This window comes from Sceloporus occidentalis, unplaced genomic scaffold (genome assembly GCF_023333645.1).
Source record: "Sceloporus occidentalis isolate IW3139 unplaced genomic scaffold, rSceOcc1.0.p SCAF_20, whole genome shotgun sequence".
NCBI lineage: Eukaryota > Metazoa > Chordata > Lepidosauria > Squamata > Phrynosomatidae > Sceloporus > Sceloporus occidentalis.
The window spans coordinates 4,760,991-4,788,424 of NW_028317000.1; the positions used below are offsets into that span (position 1 = coordinate 4,760,991).

Sequence of the window (27,434 nt, forward strand, 5' to 3'; positions counted from 1 at the left end):
CAAGAAGGCAACAATGAACACATTCAGAAAGCCCATTTATACAGTACATCCTTCCTTTGGCACCCCAAGGCACTAAGCTATGTCCGTCCTAATATTTAGCCAAAATGTACATCCCTAAAATTTCCACTCCTGGGACCCATTCAACTACACAATTATAGTACTATACTTCCACTTTAATTGCCATGGCGGCATCCTGGTCAGGCTCTTTGGCTAAGGATGCCCCACACTGCTATGCAAACTGCAAATCCCAGGACTCTATGGCCATTCAAGTGGAATCACAGAGCTATAACTGAGCAAATTTGGAAGATACCATGTTCCCTGGAGCAACAGAGAACAAGGCAAGCTTCATCTTGTGCATACCAGCCTTTCCAATATTTATCATGTCTGCCTGCAAGATCAAATGCCTTTTACTTCCCAGCCATTCCTCTCCAGTTTCCACCTCCTCATCCCACTCTGGCCAAGCTCAACAGCACTCTTCTTAAAATATGGCACCCGTTTAGGGTCGTTGCGTTGAAAACCAGAGTGCTCCTGTACCCTTTAATGGCTGTGTAGGAGAAGGAGTTTCAATAGGCATTGCTTGTTTGTTACCTGGATGCATGACAAGTGACACCGGTGAAATTATCACTTTTACACAACTATTAAAGGGCACAGTGCTCTCCAGTTTTCAATCTGACAACCCTACTATACCTAGTACTCTAGCTGCACCCTGAGTAGACAACTATGTTGGGGACAATACTTCTGGCATTGCAACCTAAGATTACTTCTTCCATGGTTTAACTTTGCACAACTACAACACAGTTGGCTGACGCCGTTCAGCTGGAGATTGGAAGCAATTCAGTGTAGTTTGTACAATATGGCTGCATCTAGATGTGGATGAGTTGAAGAAGCAATAAATGGGAGTGCAATGAAAGACTGAGAACGTATCTGTCCCACAAACTGCTTTCCGAGTTGGTCTCTCTTTGCAGAGGAATCCTGCGTAGTCTTGAAATCTGACCAGACCAGAACATGACACAAGGACAATGGCCATCTTCCACCATTGTTCCCTAGCAACTGGCATCTTCTGACCGATGGCGCCGCTGATCCTGGCAAAGATGCACATTCTCATGTTCTTCTCATTAATATTTGCGCAGCCTATTCTTTCCACCTGCCGGCCGACCCAGGAACCCACAAAGTCCCTCATCTTCTCCGTTCATCTTTAGGGAAAAGAGTTCCTGCTTAATACCATACAGATGCTGGCTTCAGCCTTCAGCCCACTTACGTTTTGCATTGTACCATCAAAAATCGTCATTGTCTAAGTTTTTACATTGCTTTGCAAGTCATTCCCTTCTTTCTCCAGTGATGAATCCTTCCCAGAGATTTTCTTGGGATTAAAAACGTGTGGACTGCATGCTTCTTTAGGATACAAGATTATATAAGATGAGTCTTTACACATCGACATAGAAGGGTTGGCATAACTGGCACCAAGCAAAAAGGGATGAACCCACGGACAGTTTAAATTCTGGCAGATCGTGACGGCTATTTTGGCAAGTGGCTTATGAAACAAGGCAGAGTCGGCTAACGTTTGCCCCTGGCAGTAGTCTAAGACCAGAAGCGTTATTTCACCTCATTGCTTAGGGCTCCTTTCATGGTTGGTCAGGAGCCATAGTCAATTTTGTGCCTGCTAGCGGTAAAGATTTGGCCATTGTGAAGCACATGCAACAAGACGAAGCCTTTGGGACATTAACAAACATGATCCAAAACAGACGTGAGACATTGCGTGTGCGAAGTACACTTCGTTTACAACTTGAAAATGTTCCTTCCCCCCCCCCCCAAAAAAAAAAAAAAACTGTAGGCAAAGCAAATTGAATAGTGACACCAAATTGAATAGGGATGTTTTCTTTGATATGGCGACTATTCGTAATAAAAGGTCATTCTGGAAACAGCATCCATGTTTATGGTGAGATGCGACAGAAGAGAGATGGTGGGCGTCATGTCCAGATTTGAGCACTACCAGGGAATCCATGTTGTGGAACGAAGCGCAGTTTGTCCGAGGTATAAGATGGGCGCGAGGACTGGGTACAGACTTATTTTGGAACCCATTCTTTTCAATGGAAAACGTTGGAGTTGGCAGTGTGATGAGACCTGGTCTTAACCTCCCAGTCTGACCTATAGCAAGAGAACGGTGATGGTGAGGAACACGATCCCTGTGGCCACCACAACCAAGGAGACCTCTGAGACCTTCCCGTTGTTGAGCGTAACTTTGAAGGCGGTAATTTCCTCTTGGTAGCCTTCTTCCTTGGCGGTGCACTTGAAGACCCCCTGATCCATCGGGGTGCTCTCCCCGAAACGTAGGGTGCAGGACTGTTCGTCCATGGAGCACGGGTACGTCTTGTCGTCTTTGACCCACGTGTAGATGGCATGGTGAGACCTCAGCGGGCACGGCAAGTAGATATAGCTGGTGGGGTCCACACTCACTTTCTTGAGAGACTCTTGGGCCAATTTGGCTTCAAAGTCCCGAATCCAACAAGAGAGAAAGGTGGGGAAGATGAGAAAGAAAACAGGAAAAACAAGGTTTTATCAAGGGAATGCTCTGCCAAGGGGATGTCCTTCCTGGCTCAGTCTGAACCAGTGATGTCCAAACTCTGTCTCTTCAGTTGCTTTGAACTTCAGCTCCCAGAAGCCTCAGCCACCTTGGCCAGTGGTCTGGGATGCTGGGAGCTGAAGTCCAAAACACCTGGAGGGCCAGAGTTTGGACATCATTGATCTAAACTATTTACCCCCTTATATTGGGGGACATAGACCTCATACCATCCAACATTTCACAGATGAAACCTGGGACATGTGTGGCCATCTAACAACAGAACAGAGTCAAAGTGGCAACAGTTATTAAAGAGGATGAAAACACAGACTAGGAGAGGCTGGCTGAAAGAACGTTTTGCTGGTCTTTGACCATAATAAAGTTATTGATTTGATTGACTGAAAGAATGTCAGAGAAATTGCTTGTTAAACAGTGTGATGCGGCAGCTAAAAAGGCCAATGCGATTTTAGGCTGCATCAATAGAAGTATAGTGCCTAGAGCTCTTGGGAAGTAATAGTGCCACTCTATTCTGCTCTGGTCGTGCCTCACCTGGAATAAGACTGTTCTGGGCACCACAATTCAAAAAGGATTTGGACAACCTGCAGCATGTCCAAAGAAGGGCAACTAAAATGGTGAAGGGTCTGGAAACCATTACTTATGAGGAATGACTGAGGGAGCTGGGGATGTTTAGCTTGGAGAAGAGAAGGTTAAGAGGTGATATGATAGTCCTGTTTAAGTGTTTGAAGGGATGTCATATTGAGGAGGTACCCATTCCAGAAAGGACCCATATGCCTCAAGACCACCCTGCCCAGCTGGTTGGACCATGTGCTGGAAAGGTTTTGATGCACTGGCATACCTTCAGCAGCTTCGCATACATATGTGGTGTTTGTTGAATCCAGGCTTTGAAGCAACCTGTTGAAGAAGAAAGGGACAATGTTAGAAGAATCCTATTGAATCGGAACAAAAACTCACCTAACCCTCAACTCCTCCTCATCATATTTAATAATTTCCAGTTTATGGTGACCCTAAGGTGTATCTATCTCTGGAGGTGGCTTCCCATTGCCTCCGACAGTGAGAGAGCATGACTTGCCCAAGCTCACCCAGAGGATTTTTGCGTGTTTTGGGGCTATGTGGCCATGTTCTAGAAGAGTTTATTCCTGATGTTTCGCCAGCATCTGTGGCTTTGGCATCTTCAGAGAATGCTGGCATGGAAGAGAGTAGGATATGTATGTGTATCTATACCTATATCTACACGCTATGTGACCCTGGGTGGGGAGGAGTGATTTCCATGTTAATCCCCAAGGGTTTCCACAGCCAAGCTTGGTCTCCATGAGACCCTCACCCAAAACTTAAAGCATGGCACCACACCGGTCCCCAATGTCTCCTTATGACAAAACCTGTTTGTGCATGGACATGACCCCAGCAACACAAAGTTGCAAGGAAACACAACAGCTAGCATTGGGGCCCTGGCAAATATAGTGAGCTTTCCACAATCCCATGCTTCCACCCTTCCGTCTTCAGTTTCAGACCTGCTGCCAGTGGGGTTTTCCTCTTGGGAGACGGCAGAACACCTCCTTCTGTCCATGTCCCATCCGCAGTACGGGTCACGGGCCAGGACACACTTCCAGCAGTTTTCACTGTACTGGTCGCAATCTGTCAGCGGCAGGCGCGTCACTTCGGACTTGGTGTCGGCGTACAAGTGGCCCTGCCAGATAGAGAAGACGGATCCGGATGGTGGAAGAAGAGACTTCTAAGTAGCTCACAAGTCAGTTCTTGAGAACTTATTTATTGTCAGGGTTGCTGGTTCAGTGTCATCCCTGGCCCTAGGGGATGCGGGGAGTGCAAACAACACCGAGTGACACCCCAGAGAGGGTTGTACATCTGGTAGGGTAGTACATCCACTGGGACTGGCATGGATACTGGATGAGCGAGAAAGAACATCACCTCACTTTCTCGCTCACCCTGCAGAAATGCCACACTAGTACCATCGATGCCCTCCCAATGTTGGCAGAGCAGATCATAGAATCATAGAATCAGAGTTGGAAGAGAATAACTCAAGAGCCATCCAGTCCAAGCCCATTCTGCCATGCAGGAAATCACAATCAAAGCATCCCCAACAGATGGCCATCCAGCCTCTGTGTAAAGATCTCCAAGGAAGGATGCTCTGATAGTGTTCGTTGGGCAGACAACAGTGACACAAGGGGGCATGCAAATGGCTCTGAAAGGGGTGCAGCAAGTGGGCTAGGCCCCCCCCCCCCCATTTTAACAGGAAGCCTAGCCCTGGTGTTTTCAGGATAACAAGATCTGGAAGCCATGCCCTATGAGAAGCAGCTCAGGGATCTGGGAATGTTTAGCCTGATGAAAAGAAGGTTAAGAGGGGACATGAACGAGCTTGTTTTCCATGACTCCAAAGACAAGGGCAAGGAGCAATGGATTCAAACTACAGGAAATGATTCCACCTAAATCTCAGGATGGTCAGATAGTGGAATATGTTGCCTCGGAGGGTGGTGGAGTCTCCTTCTTCGGAGGTTTTTAAGCAGAGGCTGGATGGCCATCTGTTGGGTATGCTTTGACTGAGAGTTCCTGCATGGCAGAATGGGGTTGGACTGGATGGCCCTTGGGGGTCTCTTCCAACTCTATGATTCTATGATTCCTGCATGGCAGAAGGAGGTCGGATTGGATGGCCCTTGAGGTCTCTTCCAACTCTATGATTCTATGAACGAGGTGGGTTTCAAATGGCATTCCTGCACCTCTTTCCTGAAGCTTCCTGGCAACCCCTCAGTGCCAAATGACAATACAAAACAAAACACACCATGTGTTCCACCCAGGCTTTGTGTGTTGGCATAGCCTGTCAAGCTCCTATGTCATCCTCTGTGCCATATACTGGTCCTAGGATCTTACCGTGCTGGCATCCAGGATGATAGAGGAGATGGGCTCTTGCTCCTTGAAGGGACTTATCTCGGCAACGATCACCGTCTGGTCTCTGCTCCGGAGCACTTTATGGATCTTCCCTTTGGCTGCCGAAAAGAGAGAAGGTTGCGTTCAGAGACGCAAGCAATGGCATCACTAGGGTTGGAGTCAACCCAGTGTGGTAACTCATGCCCAGGATATCTGACACACCCCTTAGCTACTCTCCTCTGGTAGCTTTTACCATGGTGGGGATGGTGCTGCCATTGCCTGGCAGCCCTTTTTGGGTCTGGCAGGGCTGCTGGCCAAGTGGCAAAGGCAAACCACTTTGGAGATTTTTCCAGATCAAGTGCCAATTTTCGAATCAAGCCACATTGGCAAGAACAGCCTTCCACCATCTTCCATCCTTCCCTCTTGGCCTCACCTGTTCCAAGGTAAAGGACATCATAGGAGACATTGCTGGCATCCCGCACCCGATCCACCACCACATGGGTGTAAGTGTCATTATTTTGGAGGACGTATAAGGGACGTTCCTCATCCGGGTAGATAACAACGTCTAGTTCTGGGTGCTCCTTAATGAAGGTCAGAGTCTGTCTGGGCAAAAGGTGGTAGGAATCTGGGGAGACACACTGCAAAGGAGGATAGAAAAACCGACAGCGATTTGTCCCAATAATGAAAAGAAGCAGAGGGTTTATCTACAAGGAGGAGGGGGGAAAATCTCTGGATGCTTTAAAAGTTTCCATTCTTTGATAAAATTATTTTAGCTATGCATTAATGGTTTTGTGTCCACATTTTTAAATGAAATATCCCTATTTCCTTGGGTTCTTCCTCATTCCCCATCACATGTCACATCTAGACATATGCAAGAGGACACCATTAGGAGAGAACACTTTTCTAGACATCTATAGGTCCGTCAGAATGACTCTGGTCCATTTCTGCTGGATGTTGGCCAAAGAATCGCGCTGGAAGACCTATCGACTTCCTCCAGAACTTGACCATAGAGTCATGCTGGAGATGCTGCAGATAATCAAATCTGCCATTGCTTTAACCCCACTAATATGGCGGGATGACAATAGATAGATAGATAGATAGATAGATAGATAGATAGATAGATAGATTCTGTAAGAATCCTAAAAACAAGATATACTTTACCGTGCCCGGTCTAGGGGTGGGTATGCTCCCGGTCACACCCTTGAAGTTTGAAGTCTTGAAAAGGGAGCTAATTCTCTTCATAGAGTATGAGCAGACCGCTGAGGAACCCCTTTGGACAAGAAACACAAACATTATATACACACACACACACACACACACACACACAGAGTGTGCCCGTGTTATACGCTGGCACTGCTTATGTGGCTTCCAGCGTATGCTCCAGAAGAAGCCTCGGTGCACCAGGAAGAGGTAACAGAGCGCGCCGCACACACGAGCCCCATTACTTCTAATGGGGCTTGGGCATACACATTTTCCCCCTTATGTCAAGATAGGACATTTGAGATTTGTTTGTCTTTTCTTCTTGACCCCTTGCGTACCCACTCTACTTGGGGGACCAAGTAGAGTGGGTACGCAAGGGGTCAAGAAGAAAAGACAAACAAATCTCAAATGTCCTATCTTGACTACTTGGGGGCATTATCCACATCCAAATGCATCTGTGGGCTCATCTAGCTCAACCTTCCTAATGCCGCCACCCTTTAATACAGTTCCTCATGTTGTGGTGACCCCCAACCATAAAATTGCGGTGTCTCGGTTCCTACGACCATCAGAGATACGTGTTTTCCAGGACTTCCGGCCGGCTACGGAGGCGTGCGGGAGTGTTTGGTGGAGGCTCTGCCAGACCTCTCTTTTCTCGTGGCGTTACCTGGGAATTCTATCACCTAAACCCAGGTCAAAACCACTGTGAGAGTCTAGGGTACTCTCACAGAGGCTCTACACTGCAGCGTCCTCCCAAACGGAGTCGTCTGGAGAGACGATCTCAGGAGGGAAGGCAGTGAGTCAAGAGAGCCGTGAGAGCCAAACCGCGAGCAAAGCCCTTTGGGACCCAGCGCCTTTGCCGGCTTATTTTTAAACTTTGCAAGGGAGGAAGACAGAGGCAAAGCTTCTAATACTACCATCAAGAACCCTACTTTATTTAATATCTACGTTTGCGGTTTCCCTTGGAAGGGAAAAGAATCTTCACTCTAAAACTTCTTTTTCTCCCCTTGCTCTCTTTGGGGAAGAATCGGAGCGCAACAACTTGCAATTTTGTATGCAGCTGCATTGCAAGGTAACAAGGAGATAATTGGATAATTGCCAAGCGGATTACACTCTCCTTTGTTTGCTTTATTATCCTTTGACTAAAAGCGGAGTGGAACTCTAAAAGACACCAACTGCCCTAATGGGAAAAAGATCCCCCCCCCCCCCCGCTGAGAAAGCAATTCTTAATTGACTTTTACTTTTGAGTTGAAAGCTACTAATCCTCTGGGACTTAGCTTTGTTTAAACAACTTTCTGAATAAGCTGTTATTACTTTCATTAGTGAGCTATTTTTATATAGCTTTGATTTTGGGCTAACTCTTACTGCAGAAATATACAAGAAGACACCATCCCTTTCTTCTTTGTCTGGAACCACCTTATATTGAAGAAATGAATACAAGAAACACCACAGCTAAATTAACATCCCAATCAACCAGGAGAGACTCATTGGAACAGTCCTCCATTATGGAGGAAATTAAGGCCCGTTACAGACCGCCCAAAAGGGGCGGTCTTGGGCCGCTGCCGGTTGCAGCGCAGAGGAGCCGCAGCAGCCAAACCGCGCGACTCCTCCGCGCTGCAAAAAAGGAGTGCAGAAATCGCACTCCTTCCGGCAACCTGGAAGAGCCGCCGCAAGTGCCAAAGCGCGCACTCGCGATGGCTCTTCCGGGTTTAGACGTCCAGATGCTGTGCGTCCGTTACGTCAAGATAGCGCCGCCCGTCTGTATAGGGCGCCGCCATCTTGCCATACGGAATATGCGCGAGGGGCAAGGCGCGTCTGGAAGCGCCGCCCCTCGCGCGTATTCCTGGCGCAACGACGGCGCCGCTTAGGCCCGTCTGTAAGGCGCCTAAGAGACTAGCAGCACAAATGGAGAAAAATGGGAGAGAAATGGAGAGGAATTTCAAGCAAGAAATGAAAGATTTGAGGAAAGATTTGAAATACGACTTAAAGCTGGAATTGAAATTGGGATTAGGAGGGATTAAACAATCTTTGGAAGATGCAGTTAAAGAAATAACACAAATGTCAACCAGAGTGGACAAACTTGAACGGAAAGCCCAAAAATTAGAAGAAAAAACAGAGGGAATAAAACACCAACAAGAACTCCGATTAGACCAAAAAGCTTTGGAAGACCTAAAGGCTAGAGAGAACTCTCTGAAGATTAGAGGCCTGAAAGAAAGAGAGCATGAGAACCTGTACGAAATTCCTTATGACGATTTCACTAAAGATGTAAATCAATTATTCAGAGTTAACTTTTCCAAAGCAAAAGAAAATAACCTGGCAAGAGATATTGTGATTTGCTTTGTGAGGAAAAAAGTTCGAGATGAACTCCTCTTTTTAAGTTACGAGTCTCCTTTGGAAATAGATGGCGTACAAATTAAATTTTTTAAAGATATCCCCAAAAGACTGTTGCAAAAGAGATCAGGTTACAGGTTCCTATGAATTTAAATAAATATAAAATCCTCTACAGATGGGAAAAAATTGAGGGGCTTTCAGTTAAATGGAATCAGAAATGGCATCGTCTGAATACAATATTAAAAGCCAAAGATTTTTGGACAAAATATGGGAAATCAATTGAAAAAGAAATGGACAGAGAAGTTCAAGAAACTAAATCCTCAACAGAAGATATTTCAAATAAGAGTGAATCTGAAGATGAAGACCAAGATAATAATATCAACAAAGATTTATCTACTGAAAATAAAGCAACCACATCAAAGAATGAAATCAACGCAGCCTCGGGATCTAAGGTAATGAAAGACAAAATTTTACTATCCCTGATTAAAAATAGAAGTAAAAAGCATAATAGAAAAAAACCTGAATAAGAAAAGAAAATATTAAGTTAGAAGGATTGGTAGAGGATTATATTAGGATATGGAGATTTTATTTTGGAACATAAAGGGACTTAATTTCTGTGGTGCATTTCTACGTTGTGCTTACCACTTTTATTTCTAAGGTCCAAATGATGTTCAGCTAATCGCAGGCTGCTGCCACATTGCAGAAATAAAGCACTTTGGTGCCACTTCAACTTCAATGGCTCAATGGTATGGACTCCTCAGACTTGTAGTTTGGAGAAATATTTAGGCCTTCCCTGTCTGAAAACTCTCTGGTGCTCCATCAAACTACAAATCCTAGAATTCCATACCATTGAGCCATGGAAGTTGAAGAGAAGTCCCATCCCCAAGTTCACGCATGCATGCACCCCTTTTAAGCCTTCGGTCCCTACCATTGCTCACCATGTGCTGGAGAAGACGCCATACAGGATGGCGTCGTCTTTACCGTCCTTTCGGAAAATGAAGGCGTCTCGGAGGTGGTGGAAACGCATGGGTTCGTTGGGGTGTCCGCACACCAGCCTGGCCTTCAAGAAAGTGGTCCACGAATCTGTCAGGATGGGTCTGGCACCTTGGTCCACCTGGAAGAACGGAAGGCTACAAACTCAATAACAATAACTCCAGAAGAAAAATAGAAGGCCATGTTGGTGACTCAAGGAGCCAACTTTCTCGAAAGAAAGGCATTTCTGTCCCACGCTCCATCCATCCATCCATCCATCCATCCATCCATCCAGATAAAGGAGACTCAAGCTGTAGATATGGCTGTATCTCCTATGACCTGGGAAAGATGGTTCCAATACAAAGGGTACTAAAAGTCATAAATACACTGCAGAAATAATCTCGTTTGAGGCTGCTTTAACTGCCCTGGCTCAATGCTAGGGAATCCTGGGAACTGTAGTTCATTGTGGCACCAAAGCTCTCAGACAGAGAAGGCTCAATGATTCACGAAACTAGTTCCCAAAATTTCCTAGCCTTGAGCCAGGGCAGCTAAAGCGGTCTCAAACTAGATTATTTCTGCGGCGTGCTTTGTACCATAGTGATTGTATTCATAGTCTGAGATCTTTGGATATAGGGAGGGTATATAGGATATAGGATTTGGATAGACAGGATATAGGGAAGGAGTAGAAAAGCTTTTGCAAATGTATCAGCCCAACATTGCATTTGCTTTCTTTTGCAGTGCCATCTCAAATCAGGCTCATGGCTAGCTTGCAATCTGGCCTGAGATCTTTGATTAGAGAGGCTCTTTCTTCCACCCTACATTTCCATTAATAGAAACCCACCTTCCCATGCCGTGATCTTCTCCCTTACCTTGCAGACGCGCCCAAGATGAGCTTTGTACGGCTCTTCATCCAGTCCAGCGCTTTCGTTGACGGTGTTGTAGAAGAAAAAGATTTCATCTTTGCTGGGGTTATCCTCGGGCAGCAAGGCAGCGCCGACAAATTCCGCTTCTGGGGTGAGAGACAAGTCCAGGTGAGACAAGCGGCAAAGTCACATCGCGGTGCGGAAATAACATATTACAGTGAACCACCACAAATCAGTGGGACTTGGATATGTTTAGCCCGGAGAAGAGACAGTTAAGAGGTGATATGATAGCCTTGTTTAAATACAGTACTTAAAGGGATGTCATATTGAGGAGGGAGCAAGCTTGTTTTCTGCTGCTGCAGAGACTAGGACAAGGAACAATGGATGCAAGCTACAGCAAAAGAGATTCCATCTCAACATTAGGAGGAACACAACTGATCACAATGGGACTTTGCTTAACTACATCGCTTTAAGAAAATGGGACTGAGGATAAAGAGTATTTCTTACTGGCCAGCCAGCTGTCTTCTGTCTTAATTCCCTTTTTGTTTCCGTAGCTTCTCTGGATGGAGCTTTTGTTCCCAGACAAGGCAGAATAAAGGTTGTCTTCTAAACAGGGAAATGAAAAGTGGGATAAAATGGAGTTGTCAGTTAACAGTAGACACAAATCTGACATTAAAAATGGCAATACCCCAAAAACCAATTCCTGGACATACAGTATGGAATATAAAGGTTGCAATCTTCGAACAAGGAAATTGCAAAAGTAAACTAGGGCTGCAGCTGCATTGCAGGAATAACGCAATTTGACACCGCTTTAACTGCCATGGCTCCATCCGATGGAATCCTGGGATTTCTTGTGGAAGGGAGGAGGAGGAAGAGAAAGAGGAGAGAAAAAGGAGACAAGAGAAGAGGAAGATGCAGCAAAGGGAGGAAGATGAATGAGAAGAGATAGAGGAGAAGGGGAGAAGGAGGAGATGAAGAAGGAAGAGGAGGAGAGAAAGAAGAAGGAGGAGGAGAAGAAGTAGAAGAAGAGGAGGAGAAGGGAAGAAGAAGATGAAGAAGGAAGAGGAGGAGAAGGAGAGGAGGAAGGAGAAGAAGAGGAGGAGAAGGAAGGAGGAGGAGAGGAAGAAGGAAGAAGGAGAAGAGGAAGAGGAGAAGGGAAGAAGAAGATGAAGAAGGAAGAGGAGGAGGAGGAAGGAGGAGGAGAGGAAGAAGGAGAAGAAGAGGAGGAGAAGAAAAGAAGAAGATGAAGAAGGAAGAGGAGGAGAAGGAAGGAGGAGGAGAGGAAGAAGGAGGAGGAAAAAGAAGAGGAGGAGGAAGAGGAAAAAGAAGTAGTGATGGTAAAGGAGGAGGGGGAGGAAGAGGAGGTGAAAGTGGAAGAATAGAGGAGGAAGTAAAAAGAAGAGTGAAGAAGAAGAAAGGAAGAAGAGGAAGAAGAAGGGGGAAAGATGATGAAGACAGAGGAGGAGGAAGAAGAGGGAAGAAAAGGAGGAAGAAGAGGGGAAGGAAGATGAAGAAGAAGAAAAGGAGAAAGAGGAGGCAGAGGAAGGGAGGAAGAACAGGAGAAGGAGGAAAAGGAGGAAAAGGAAAAAGAAGAGGAAGAGGGATGAAGAGCAAAGAAGCAGAAGAGGAAAAAGGAGAAGGAGGAGAACAATGGGAGAGGTAGTCACGGCATCAAAATGTAACCTAGAAGAACTGATGGGGTTCAAAGTAGGAGTCAAAATGGGCAAATGCTTTAGGCTCCTGGCTCAGTCGGGTGAAGAGCCCCTTCCAGGTTTATTGTAGGGTTTTTGAGGTGCTTTCCAAGATCCTGAGCCCAGTCTATAAATCATTTCAACACCTTGGGAGCTCCCCTTTAAAGCCAAAACATGGTGCAGATGATCCAAAGGCACAGCTGCTGCCAGCTGTCCTTGTGCCAAAACCTGACCTCCATTTTGGAGACGAGATGAAGAGCACATCTGGAACCCTTAAATCTGGAAAGGGGTCCTGATAGTCCCAGAAGGCTTTCCGGGTACCATACCTATCGCAACGGCCACAGTGTTTTCGGAGAGCAGGGGTGGGACGATGTTCTCCGCAGAGAGGGTGACAATGTGGCCCTCCTTGTCCTGTTGCAAAGTGGAGTTCACCTGGAAGAGAAGAGAAGAGGAGCTTTTTAGTTACATTTTATAGTGGGGTGAAGGACACAGGACCCTTACAAAAGTGGAAAACCTGCAAATAAATAAATAAACACTATATTATTATTATTCTTTATGTGAGAGAACACCTCCCTAGGAACATCTTGGTCCTCCAGCGCAACTCTACGGTCAACATCTGGCAGAAGTTGACCACCGAATCGCACTGGAGGACCTACAAATGCCTAGAGAAGTGTTTTCCGTAAGAATCTCTAAACCAGTGGTTCTCAACCTCTGGTCCTCCAGATGTTTTGGACTTCATCTCCCAGATCCTCTCATCATTGGCCATGCTGGCAAAAGCTTCTGGGTGCTGAAGTCCAAAACAGCTGGAGGATCAAAGGTTGAGAACCTCTGCTCTAGACTCTCCATCATGACTCTATGGTCAACTTTTGGCTGTCAATGCTGGAGGACCTAGAGCTTCCTAGAGAAAATGTATCAATTAAATCCACAAATAATCAAATCTGCAAATATTGAGGACCAACTTTAGACGGTTTCTTCCAACTTGTACCAATGTAGCCACCTGCTGTTTTGGCTCCTTCTACCTTGGCGTTGGGCACATGGGCTCCTTAAGGCCATTTCTGTGGCCCTTGACTCCTCCTGATTCTCCATTTTGTGGCTGCAACAAGACAGATTGCCTCTTTTTGAAGCCTGAAGGAGCGACAATCCACCTTTTAGATAGCTCCACACCTTCAATTCACCTCCATTGAAGACTTCCAAAGTTGACCCTCCTGGTTGCCCAAAAGAGCAGCCATAGGGATGTAGTGCAGCCCTCCAGAAGTGCCAAAACGTGGGGAGGTCTTCCATGCTCTGGAGAACATCAACCCCTGAGCTATGGGATTATTAGTGAGGAGTCGTCTTCTCTATGAGAAAAGCGTAGTCCTAAATGCATCAACCGATCCACAAAGTAGCTGTCGAGAAAGGGATAAGCAATCCTCCCCAAAGCAGTCTTCTCCAAACCTTCCTCCCCAAAGCAGTCAGAGCCTGGGAAAGTTACTTGTTTGGACGACAACACCCAGAATCCCCTACTTGCATGGTTGGCCATGCTGGCTTGGGAACTCTGGTAGTTAGGAGTCCAAAGAAATGAACTCCTCCCAACGATGCCACAGTGAAAACATCTACAGATCTTGTCTTTCCATTCGACACCCATGCTCACCAGAAACCAACACTTGGGAGAACCGGCGTTGGTGCCACAGACCATCGTTCGGTAGTCCAGCTTCTCAATCACTCGGATTATGTTATCACAGTTCTTCTGCGGAAGAGAGGAAGACATGCAAATAGATTGCTTAGAAAGCAAGGAGTGCCCAGAACTTGCACAGCTACCTTGCAATAGCAATTCATTACAGTTACAGTTCAAAGGACCACCCTGAACTGCTGCCACGGTTGGTGTTTTCTAAAAGTAACTATTTCCAATGTGACATATTATTTATGAGATGATGATGATGATGATGATGATGATGATGATGATGATGATGATTTATATCCCACCTCTCACTATGGATAAATCAACCCAGTTTTTTGGGGGGTCAATTTCTAGATTTATTCATGAGTATATCCAAACACTTAGTCTGTAAAATCGATATGTAGAGAGATCTTGTAGCACCTTTGAAACTAACTGAAAGAAAGAAGTTGGCAGCCTTTGTAGACTTCAGTCTACTTCCTCGGATGCATTTTCTGGCGTGGAAAGCCAGGGACAGACCTGTACATGCCATTCAAAATCCTTTGCATGTGGAAATGAAGTGGCACATCCAGTATAGATCTGTCCCTGGGCTTTCCACTCCACCAAATGCACCCGAGGAAGGAGACTGAAGCCTAGCGAAGCTCATGCTGCCAACTTCTTTCTTTCAGTTACTCTCAAAGGGGCTAAAAGATCTCTTTGCGTAATGATTATATACAGTAAATGAAGCCTCTTGAGCATTGCAGATGTCTCCGTTTTGTCTCAAAAAGCAATAGGAGCCCCCATTGTATGAAGGCCACCAGCAAATATGTCTCGGTCCACTATAGTCCTTGGTCCAAACTCACACTCTGACCTTAAAAGGCCACTTAGTCCAAGCTTATTCTGTCATGTAGGAAGACCCCCAGACCCCAGATTGTCACAGATGGTGCATTACCGCATCTCGGTTCTCCTCTCCAGCGGTCAGCTTCTTTCGGCAGTCCTTCTCCACTTTCTCATCCGCCTTCAGAGGGATCTGGAAACCCAGAGGGGTGGATTCCAAGTTAAAGCAATTGCCTTCCCATCCCAACCATGTCAAAAACCAAGAGGCCTTAAAACGTGAACTGTGAAAGAATCCAGCAGCTTATGGTCCAAATTTGGGGGCTTTGTAGTGGCAAGAGGACATCCCATCGAAGGGAAGAGACCCAGGAATTACAGTGGTCCTTCCCTATTCCTTTGTTGGAATTGTCTAGAAATCACAAAGACCCCTATTGTTGCAAACGGCAACATTTCTAGTTTGCTCTTCCGTTACTTTCATTAACTAGAATACTGTCAGTAAGCATATGGATTGTCAATCTAAAGCTTTTCATGCCCATGCACTATTGACTACCATGAGCTGATCCTAAACTGGGATTATAAAACCAATATAGGGGACCCTCTGCTGTGTGAAGTCGAAGGCTTTCATGGCCGGCATTCATAGTTTTTTGTGGGTTTTTGGGGCTCTGTGGCCATGTTCTAGAAGAGTTTATTCCTGAAATTTCACCTGCATCTGTGGCTGGCATCTTCAGAGAATGCTGGCATGGATTGAGAGTGGTGTGTGTGTGTACTTTGTGGCCCTGGCTTGGGAGGAGTGATTTCCATGTTAATCTGTGTATACCCCACTCTCTTCCATGCCAACATTCTCTGAAGATGCCAGCCCCAGATTCAGGTGAAATGTCAGGAATAAACTCTTCAAGAACATGGCCCCAAAAACCCACAAAAAAACTCTGTTGTTTACGTGATTCTCTCCAGAAGACCTCCCTTGATCAACGATAAACCTTGGTTTGTAAGTAAACCCCTTCCTTGGCTAGTTCAGGGTCCATCTGCAAAACCATGTTCCTAAAGGGAACCCAATTTTTGCCCAACACTACCACCCGAGGCGGCTGCTTCATCCTGCCCAATGGTTGAACTAGACCTACGTTCCGTTTCTCCCGCTTTAAGTGCCTTACCTCCTTTTGAGTGATGCCCGAACCTGTAAAAGTCAGGACCAAGAGCACCCCTCGGCCTCCGATCAGGACCTGGTTGGAGCCCGCTTCGTGGAACATGGGCTTCGGACTGTCGCGCTCGGGAAAAGGCCGCAGCAAAGCATCTGGAAAGAGAAAGGTTACACACTAAAGGACTGCCCTTCCCAATGGGTGCAATGCATGCAACCCATGCATTGTTGCTTGGACCGCACAGGGGTCTTTTTTGGGGAGGTGCAAATTCTTTCCCCAATTTTTAGCTCCCCAAATGCCCTCTGTGGTTGGCATTGATTTTTAAATTGTGAAACGATGAATTTTAGATGTGGGTTTCCATGCAGCAAATGTGGTTCTCCTGTGGCAAAAAGGCCGCTCTCAGAGCAAAACCATCATTTGCCATTTGTGTATGTGTGCCGAATAATATTCATTTTTAAATTAATTTTTATTGAATATTCTATTAATATACTATACACTAACACACATTATATATCCATACGTTCAAACTAACAGCTAACCTCGCACATGCGCAACAATCTCGCACACACCTCTATAGCATTATAGTTGTAATAACCATTCTGTTTCTATAATTTTATATTAAAACTATATCTATTGACCTAAACAATATCATTTCAGCTTTTAAATTCAGCAGTCGGTCAGGTCATTGGATCTTCCTTTTCTTTCCCCTTTCTAACTTTCTTCTCTCTCTCTCTCTCTCTCTTATCCTATCCATTCCTTTCTCTGTTCTTCTCCCTTTTTCTTTGTTTCCCTTCTTATCCACCTTTCTCTTCTTTCCCTTTATTGTGCAGAATAATATTCAAATTTAGGCCTAGCCTTAGAAAACAGCAGGCCGTTGGAAACTTTCTTACAGCAAGAACAAATAAACATTAATAACTGCATCTTCTTTTGGGAACAAAATTAGCAAAGGATTGCATCTCCGTTGTATGATAGCAAGATTTTGCCTTTTATACGACCCCCTGTTGTTTTGCTGAGAATTCAAGTCTCTTTGGAATTCTGGTTCAGGGGAAAAATGCCCTTTATTTCCTTTCAAAATAACATCTAAATGAAGTATTGTGCGATCCGGAAACATTGTTCTTGAGGCCCAGGAGATTAGGAATGAGGGACGGTTGGGAGACTTCCCAGAATCTCAGCCCTTCCCACGATACTTGCACAAATTTGGCAAAGACAATACCAATTAATCCTGCGTCATCCCTCTTTTCTAGCTGCTTTTAAAATGTCCCGGTTTTCTTTCTCTTCCTCCCACTTTCCCCCTTTTGTCTCGATTACTTCAACTGCTGCAAACCGAGTGCAAGATGCAAAAGGAGTTTGCACTCTGTCTGCATCTTGCACTGGAGAAATGATCCAGTTTGACACCACTTTAACTGCCATGGCTCAATGCTATGCAATTCCAGGAATTGTAGTTTGTCGGAGCTCTCCGACAGAGAAGGCTAAATATCCCATAGGATGGATGGCCATCCACTGGGAGCGTTCGCATTGTGTCTTGCATTGTGTTTTTTCTGGAGCAGCAGGAAAAAAGATTGCTGCCTCCTCAATATGGCATCCGTTCCAATATTTAAACATGGCTCTCATATCACCTCTTAACGGTCCCTTCTCCAGGCTAAACATCCCCAGCTCCCTAAGTCTCTCCTCATAAGGTAAAATGAGTGGGGGTCTCTAGACATTATGGACTTCAACTCCCATAGTCCTCTACCAATGGCTGCAGTTAAGCAGGCCTTAGATGTCCAGACTGGTCTGGAGGGTCAAAGGTCCCCCACAATTGACTTAAAGGAAAGATACCAAGAGTCCTATCCTGCGGGGCTGACTCACTCCTCTTTATAAAGGAAAGGCACTCTGCGCATGCACAGAGTGTCATGAATCCTAGAGCTGATGACAGCAAAGAGGCTCCATTCCTATGAGTAGATGGATGTTGGAGTTTAGCCCTAGCTCAGCATTCAGCCCTGCCATGGCAAGAGGTCCATTCCCATCTTTCTTCCCCTTGCACATCACTTAGGAACATGAACACTAGCGCTTAGGAACATGAACACAAGCCAGAGAAATCCCTATCCCAAAGGAGAGCAAGAGCCCCAGTTCAGAAAGTGCGGAATAAGATGGATGCCACACGTCCGCTGCGCCAAAAATGCAAAGTGCCGCAAAGTGGAACGGATGGGGAGAAAGGACCAAAATTAACACAGCCACTGCTCTGGTTGCTGTAGCAACACCGGCTTTTCTTGACAGCTTTTGTGATCAGCATAATAACAGGGACCGAGGGTGTCGTTTTGGTCTGGGAGCATGAATCCCCGTCCATGTTCAATGCACAACCAAGCGATAGGAAAAAATGGCACGCTTGAGACGCCTCTTTCCTCCCCTTCAAGGCGCTCTGGATTTTTATCTGCATTGCAGACGGTACCCAAAACTCGCCGCTGACCTACTCTCTTGAAATCTCCTCCCCTTCCGTCTCTATCTCCGGGAAAAGGAACATTAAAGTAATAAAATACGTATAAAGAGCGCCTGTGTTTGGAAGAGGCTGGCTAGTTGGTGTCAAGACAGTCCACTCCTTGCAATTTCAACTAGCATCTGGAATAAACTTTTTGTGTGTGTTTGCCTCGCTTTATCGCGACAGAAATCGATCAGCACACGACCGGAACCGGTTTCAAATGGGAACGGCAGTCGTAAAAACCGATCTGCAACTCGCTTTAAATCGTAGTGGGAACAAGCCCAAGGAGTGGAAATGTTTAGGATCATAGAGATGGAAGATACCCTCAAAGGCCATCCAGTCCAACCCCATTCTGACATGCAGGAATTCTCAGTCAAAGCATCCCTGCCCCGGCTCAATGCTAGGGAATTTGGGAAACTGTAGTTTTGTGAGACATTGAGCCTTCTCCATCTCTAGTGCCACAATAAACTACAGCTCCCCGGATTCTCTAGCACTGAGCCAGGGCAGTTAAAACGGTCTCAAAACTGGATTATTTCTGCAGTGTGTTTTGGACCACAGCAACACCTTCACTTGCTGACGATTCAAGGTATCCAACTTTGGTTCATGCACAACATTATTATCAAACATACAAGCAGCTTTTCGACCACAGCGACAAAAGAAAACCCACAACAGCACTGACAATGACAAGATGGTTATGAAGAACATTCTGGTCTAGATTTGTAAGCCTGGCAAGTTTCAAATCTGTGAATCACACAGGGCCAGAATTAGCCAAACGACGGCACTGGAAATGTTTAAACTTGGCTTCACATTGTAAGTACGTCCAGAAGTCCATTAGTCTGGGCACAAGCCAGGAAAAACTGCAGGGCTATTAAGAGACCGCCAACTAATGCCAGGGCAGGCTCTTTGTCCACCTCACCTAATGCCATCTGCTCCGACTGGCACTGTTATGGAACAGAATGATCTTTACCTATCGTTAGTAAAATAGGACTTGCCAGGAATCAAACCCAGCACCTTCTGTGTTCAAAGCAATCTGATCCGTCATCGAGGTACAAACCCCTGCCAACGTTTCGCAGAAAGTGCTTAAATATTCATCCCTTACCCTATTGCTGTCAACGATTTCTCTGTTGGTGATGGTCATTCTGGCAAAGGGGTGAATTCGCCCTGATAGCGGTCCAAACTTTACGGGGGCTCAACCCTCTTTTTTCAAATCGGTTCAGCCAACTGGAGGTGGATATTGTAATAGTGCAGTTCTACAGTAATGCTCACTTTTGTATCTTTTCAGTTGTGTTGTGTGCCTTCAAGTCATTTCCGACTTACGGTGACCCTAAGGGTTCCCATGGGGTTTTCGTGGCAAGTTATGTTCAGAGACATTGAGCTATTGCCATCCTCTGAGGCTGAGAGAGTGTGACTTGCCCAAGGTTAATAGGATACACCACTATGCACTCCAAAATCTGCAAACTTTGGCTCTGTCGCTTCCATAATTTCATTAATTCCCACTACCGTTTAAACCGGATTGTAATGCGGGTTAAACGGGCATGGTTCCCACTTAATTCGAATTCAGAAAGTGCCCGTGATTTTTGCCCATTTAACAAGATGCTGATTTTTTTCCACTCCTTTCTCTCAAAACCAGATTATCGTAAGTGGAAACCATAACCGGATCGGAATCGGTTTCATAATTCGGTTTAAAACGACTCACTTCCCATGCAAATGAGAACCAGGTGCACAAATCGAAATTGGTGTATTCAAATGGAAATGGATCCCTTGTATTTAAACCAATTTTTGTGTCAATGGGAACCATCTGCCTCAGGAACCAGTTTAAATAGAACCGACTCTTTTGGCAAAGGGAATAATTTTGAATCGCTTCCATGCCAGAAAATCCGATAGGAGCAAATGCAGTGGAAACCGTGCTACGAATTCGATTCGATTCATCGATTCGGATCGGAAACCGAATCTCGTGTAAGTGGGAATTAGGCCTAATATTATCTGCAGCTCTTTTTTCTGATTGAAGGAAGAGATTTTTCTGAGGATGTCCAGAGTCCTATTTTTTGGCCTCCCCATTAAGTGCAGTCAAAACTCATTGCTTTTAAAACCAGTGGCCAAAATGTGGCCCATGGACCATCTATGATCCCTTGGTCAACTTCTATGGCCCTTGAAGCATTCAGACTGGTCCTTTGTTCTGGCCAAGAAAAGGCCGAACCAGCTTTACTGGAAACCTCCAGACATTGCAATTAATCTTGAAACAGGTTGTAGGCTTCCTTTATTTAATGACCTGTTTCCTAATAGGAAAAGTGGATGTCTGGCCAATTCTGGTTTCATTTTCCCCCCTTGTTTTGCAAATTTGAGCAACGTCTAGAAATGTACCCTTGATCATTTCTTTAAAGAAGGTGATGGACGGATTCGGGGTGTTGTTTGTCACTTTGCAATGCTGACTTCGGGAAGAGAATTTGCACCGGCCAAAAATGTGCCCATTGTAAACAGTATTCAGAAGGTCTGGCTTTCTCTCCTGACCCTCAAGAAACTTGGGCATCTCAAACAAAGCAAAAGGTCCAGATTTTGCAACGCTCAACAAGGAAAATAATGGGAAAATGACATCTCCCAAAGGAATCTAAAGTACTGTATATGAATGTATGAAAAAGAAAGAGAGGGTGCACTGTTCCTCCATTAATGCTATCAGTTTTCCCCATCTTTGGGCATATCTGCACCTACCCAGATAGGTACCAATTTGATACCACTTTTACCATCATGCTTTCAGCCTGTAGATTCCTGGGATTCGTAGTTTGGTGACTTTACGGGAATCCTCCTCCGGCGCTAGGGCTCTCTGGCAGAGAACGCTAAGCACCGCGGCAACCTACGCATCCCAAGGATGTTGCCATGGATGTGGAATGGAGAAACACTCCGAACCTGTTTTTTTGGGAACAGCTGACATTTCAGCTTCCTTTAAAAAAGAAAAGGAAAGGAAAGGGAAAAGGAAAGAGAGATGAGATGGGTTTTGGAAGAGGATAAATTCGGGACAAGACGCAATTGACAGCGGCATGTCCAGCTCTGGCCCTTCGCCTCACCAGCCTCGATAGTTCTTTTGCGTCAGGATCAATTTTGTTCCAAGCACATTACTGCCCTTAAATTATTCAAAAGACATAGACTTCTGGTTCTTATGGATACGAACAGAGCAGAACCCTGGAAGCAAAGCAGGGAGGCATCCTTTTGCAAAAGGGATCTATTGAAGGAAGATGTTAGTGATAAGAAAGCGAAAGGTTCTGGGCTTTCAAACCAACCTGGGAAACCCAAACCTTATAATGCGCCCAATGCATCCATCCCCCAGATTTGCAGAGAGATGGCATGCGGTTGGAAACTCAGGCTCAGATAGACTGCTCCTGCACAGAAGCTCATGGCTAAGAGTCAATAGATTCATAGAGTCACAGAGTTGGAAGAAACTCCAAGGGCCATCCAGTCCAACCCTCTGCCATGCAGGAACTCACAATCGAAGCACTCCAAACAGAGGTCCATTCAGCCTCTGTTTAAAGACCTCCAAAGAAAAAGACTATTCCAAACTCCAAGTGAACATTTTCCACTGTTGAACAGCTCTTACTGTCCAAATGTTCTGCCTGATGTGGAGGTGGAACCTCCTTTCCTGTAGCTTGCATCCATTACTCCATGTCCTTTTCTCTGGAGCAACAGAAAACAAGCTTGTTCCATCCTCTATATTTCATCCCTTCAAATATTTAAACAGGGCTATCATATCCCCTCTTAACCTTCTCTTTTCCAGGCAAAACATCCCCAGCTCCCTAAGTCGTTCCTCATAGGACATGGTTTCCAGACCCTTCACCATTTTAGTCGCCCTCCTTGGGACACATGGCTCCAGTTTCTCAATGTCCTTTTTGAATTGTGGTGCCCAGAACTGGACACAATATTCCAGGTGAGGCCTGACCAGAGCAGAATAGAGTGGCACTATTCCTTCCCTTGATTTAGACACAATACTTCTCTCTATGCAGCCTAGAATCGCATTGGCCTTGTTAGCTGCCGCATCGTACTGTTGACTCATGTCCAACTTGGGGTCTCCTTGGACTCCTAGATCCCTTTCATATGTAATCTCTTTAAGCCAGGTCTCCCCATCCTATAGCTACACTATATGTATGTATATATATATTTATATATATCCCAGGTTCCTGCTTTTTGTCTCTGGATCCCTCTTAAAAGAAGCTGGTACCCAAATGCGCTCCTCTGTCTTAGGCTGCGGAGATACGGAGACATTTTTTATTATCGATTCATTCTGTGATGCGGATGTTCTTGTTGAAAGCATGGATGAACCCCCCTGCAAAACAGATCTATTTTCCAACCTCCCCACCTCTTTGTCTGCGTGTATGAGAGAGGATATCACAAATTTCACTCACAAGATCCAACTCTGTGGAAGGCCACCCTGTCCGCACATGCATGCGCTCCATTGCTCAGCAGTCAAGCAACAAACCATCTTTTGAGCCTCTCCAAACGGAGAGCCATGATCACACAGCCCTGCCGCAACGTCCATCCTATCCTGAGCTTCTGTGTTGCCCCAACGTAAACCAACCTAGATGGGGTTTTTGGGGAGCTGGGTACCCCACAACAAGAGCAGAGCTGGACCCACCATTTAAGGATGGCGTGGGAAACAGGAACCCGCACCCAGACCCCAAACACCCATAAACCAAGATGCTCAACAAATCTCTGATATTCCAAATTCTTGCCCAGATTTGCCAAAGAGATGTCTCAAGTAAAAGGAAGGGTTGATGCTGGGGTTTGGAAAAGTCATTCCAACCCCAAAACAGAACCAGTTCTGGCTGTTCCCTTTTCCTTCCTTCCTTCCTTCCTTTCCTTCCTTCCTCAATTTACAAGAAAGATATATACAGTAACAGGGAAATAGAGAGGGATGAGTCTGATAGGTTGATTGATAGATTTCATCAATATTGCTTCTTTCCTTTTGGGGATGGATAAGTGTCTCTGGTTAGAATGACCCAAGAAATTATGCTCTTTCTCTCTCTCTCTCTCTCTCTCTCTCTCTCTCTCTCTCTCTGTGTATATACACACACACACACACACACATATTCCAAGCACAAATTCTTGGGTGTCTCTCTGTGTGTGTCTATGTATATATACATATATATTTATATATACATATATTCCAAGCACAATTTCTTATTTCATATATATGTGTGTGTGTGTGTGTGTGTGTGTGTGTCTATGTATATATACATATATATTTATATATACATATAATCCAAGCACAATTTCTTATTCCTTATTTATGTGTGTGTGTGTGTGTGTGTATACATATACATATATTCCAAGCATAATTTGTGTGTGTGTGTGTATGTGTGTGTGTGTGTATACATATGCATATACATATAGTCCAACCAAGCACAATTTCTTATTTCATATATATGTGTGTGTGTGTGTGTGTGTGTGTGTGTGTGTGTACATATACATATATTCCAAGCATAATTTCTTGGTATACACACACACACACACACACACACACACACACACACTCATACACACACACATATATATACACACACACCAAGAAATTATGGTTGGAATTATGTGTGTATATGTATATACAGTATATATATGTGTGTGTGTGTGTGTGTGTGTGTACACATATGCATACACTTGGAATACACACACACACACACACACACACACACACACACTCCAAGCATAGCGACGACGCATGCCAGGATCCAAAATGTTGGCAGCCCGAAATATTGTTCCAAAAACTGAATGCTTAAACAGGTAAAAGCTCACCTTTCGGCGTCAGCTTCAACCTGGGGATCTTTTGGGAGCAGACCAAGCAGAAGAGAGGGAATAACAATAAGAGGACTCTCATCTTTTCCTTCTTATCCTTCTTGTTGTTGTCCGCAGGGTGATGGATGCTGCTGGGGTTCACAGAGATGCGCTGCTTCTGCTGCAGAAGGAGAAGGAGAAGAATGATCCAGCGAAGGCAGATTGCTATTTGCAGGCTTCTTCCCCAAAGGCGTCTGTCTCTTTCCCTTTCTCCCCTCCCACCGTTTTCTAATTTATGGGCCTTATATAAAAAAATATATCGAGCCGCAAAGTGGCAGCGTCAGCAGAAGTTGCTCAAAGGGAGGGAAGAAATGCATTGCAAACATGACCAAGCCTTTGTTGGAGACCTGGCATGGCATGGCACAGAAAGGGATCCGCAGGGCAAGGGGTCAGACAAGCCAATTTGTCCAAAGAATCAACTGTGGAGGCATCGCATTGGCATTAGCCATGCTCATCTATCTATGGGGTGCATCTATGGGGGAGAAGGCAACATGAAAGCATTGCCCTCCCAAATAAGAATTATATCTCCCCCCGAGAGTATTTGTTTTATATCATACATTAAAAAATACACATTTTAAAAGGTGCAATGTTGACGTTGTCATCTTCCATCTTATTTCTTACTTACAAAACTTCCATTAACAGCTAACACCTTCATACTTAATTTCTTCGTCTCTTTCTACATTTACGCCCTTTCCACAGTCGCTCCCCTTCCATACTAACAAATAGGTAAGTCTACCTAATAATCGATAATAGGTACCTAATGATAGATAAATAATGTTGCTTATCTAGTCTCATCCTTTCCAAACTGGTTTTCGTAGTTCTCCTTGTGGCTCCGTTTCCAAATTTTGTTGCAATATATCTGCAACCGGAGACCATTCCTTTCTGTCTACTTTATCCTCCTGATTTATTAAAGCTGATAAATCTGTCCGTTTCGTTCATCTCTATTAATTTCATTAACCAATCCTCCATTTTAGGTGTGTCTTGTTCCTTCCATTTTGCCTCCAGGCCCCGGATTTCTAGCATTGCAGAAAGTGAAACAACTGGAAATGGAAAGTGTTGCTAATGGCCTATGGCCCAGGTCCATTGTAGATGATGGTTGCATCTGCACTGCAGAAATAATCCGGTTTGACACCACTTTGACTGCCTATGGGATTCAGGGAATGGTCCTCTTTGGTTGTACCAGAGCTCTCCTTGGGATAAGTGTTATCAAACCGCATTATTTCTTTACGGTGCGGATGCGCCCCAAGTAGCCATTGCGCTTGTGGGAGCCTTTGGATTTAAAGACGTTTTGGCAAAGACTAATTTTGCTCCGGCCTCAAAATTGGTAACAAGCTGCCTGGCGATGTAGGTACCTTCCATCTTAAAAAACCTGGGGTCTGTCTGTGGATGCTGGGACCTGCAGTCTGACAACATTGCCACAAAAAGGAAGCCTGTTGCAATAATAATAATAATAATAATAATAATAATAAAATGAAAGCTTCCACGCTTTCCTTCTCCAGAAGGAAAGCAAATGGAGGTAAGCATGCTGCACACCCCATTTGCAAAATTTCTCACTTAAGGCTTAAGGGCATTTGTGCAGCACGGCTCCTGATCCAATTTCACATTTGAAACAGGAACAGAACATGATATTAAAAGAACGGAGGGCACTACTTTACCCGGTTGGTTCATCCGCTGTGTGTTTCGAGCTGATCTTCTATTCCCTTTCATGCAAGCATCCAGACACCTCTCTCTTTCTGTTCACCTTTAGCTACTGCAGCAGATGGTTCATTTCTGCAAACAGGTAGGCTTCCCAAAGGGAAAGAATAAGGTTTTAACGGTGCACCATCTCCTGGCAGTTTTAAAGCACTGCAGACACATGTGGGGTTTTAGAAAAGCCACGCTATAATATGATCCGCTGCTTTGTCATGGTCAGTGTTTGGACTGTGCCTTCCATAATCCCCCAGTCAGCATGACCATTGATGTTTCATTCCTGCGTCAGGCTCAGAGCTGAGACAAAGGGTCTTTGGGGACGACAACTCCCCAAATCCCCCAATCGCTTCTGGGCTTTAAGCAAATGCAGCATGAATGATGTTCCTTTTTTTGGGTGTGCATACAACTCAGGTTGGCTTTTGCGAAGTTGAAAGCTTTCACGGTCAGCATCCATAGTTTTCTATGGGTTTTTTGGGCTGTGGGGCCATGTTCTAGAAGAGTTTATTCCTGACGTTGCACCTGCATCTGTAGTTGGCATCTTCAGAGAATGCTGGCATAGAAGAAAGTAGGGTCACACAATATATATACCCCACTCACTTCCATGCCAGCGTTCTCTGAAGATGCCAGCCACAGATGCAGGCAAAAACATCAGGAACAAACTCTTTCCGTAGCCCAAAAACCCCACCAAAAACTATGGATGCTGTCCGCGAAAGCCTTTGACTTCACATCTGTTTTAACTGTCACTGTTGCTGTTTTTAACTGGGTTTTTTGGTTTTTAATTGTGTTTTAGACTGAATTTTAGACCGCAAGCCGCTTTGGGTCCCAGTTTTGGGAGGAAAGCAGAATAAAAATTAATATAATCAATCAATCGATCAATAAAATTGGGACACTTGTGCTCAAGCAGCTGCAGAATATGGTCAAGATGGCAAAAGTTATTAATAAGGAAGATGACATTAGCCAGGAGAGACTGAAGCAGGTTGCTTTTGCCTGAGCCAACTGGGAAGGGGAAGATTCGGCCCTTTCATTTCCTTTCCTCCCTGAAGAACTGAGTCTAAACTATGTTTGCACTTCGAATGCAAGCTGCATCCACACTGCAGCATGAATGCAGTTTGACGCCACTTGAACTCCATGTTCCAGAAACCTGGGATTTGTAGTCTGGTGAGCTATTTAGCCTTCCCTGTGCCACAACGAACTACAGGTCCAAGGATCCCATAGGATGCAGACATGGCAGTTAAAGCGGTGTCAAACTGTGTTGACTCTGTAGTGTGGCAGGCAGCAGCAACCCATTCTTGCATCGTTGGTCCTTCGGTATGTATCCAAGTTTGTGCAAACCACAATCTCGCTCCTGTTACCATGCATCCAAGAAG

General features: G+C 45.1%; 1 protein-coding gene across 2 annotated transcripts; it reads right to left on the bottom strand.

Annotated features, from left to right (window-relative positions):
* LOC149301827 (semaphorin-7A-like) lies at nt 1–26,158 on the bottom strand. Of its 2 annotated transcripts, XM_089482987.1 has the most exons (15): nt 26,034–26,158; nt 24,340–24,499; nt 16,125–16,264; nt 15,095–15,172; nt 14,140–14,235; nt 12,836–12,941; nt 11,326–11,424; nt 10,825–10,964; nt 9,922–10,097; nt 6,617–6,725; nt 5,889–6,093; nt 5,459–5,574; nt 4,087–4,262; nt 3,414–3,469; nt 1–2,483 (listed from the first exon to the last, which is right to left on the bottom strand). In XM_089482987.1, exons 2-15 carry the CDS (start codon nt 24,419–24,421, stop codon nt 2,146–2,148), a joined length of 1,917 nt encoding a protein of 638 aa, XP_089339113.1. In that variant the 5' UTR covers nt 24,422–24,499; nt 26,034–26,158; the 3' UTR covers nt 1–2,145. The 2 variants fall into 2 exon arrangements, with proteins under 2 accessions (XP_089339113.1, XP_089339114.1); XM_089482988.1 differs by lacking the exon at nt 26,034–26,158 and having other exon boundaries at nt 24,340–24,587.
* Between the last annotated feature and the right edge of the window lie 1,276 nt (nt 26,159–27,434).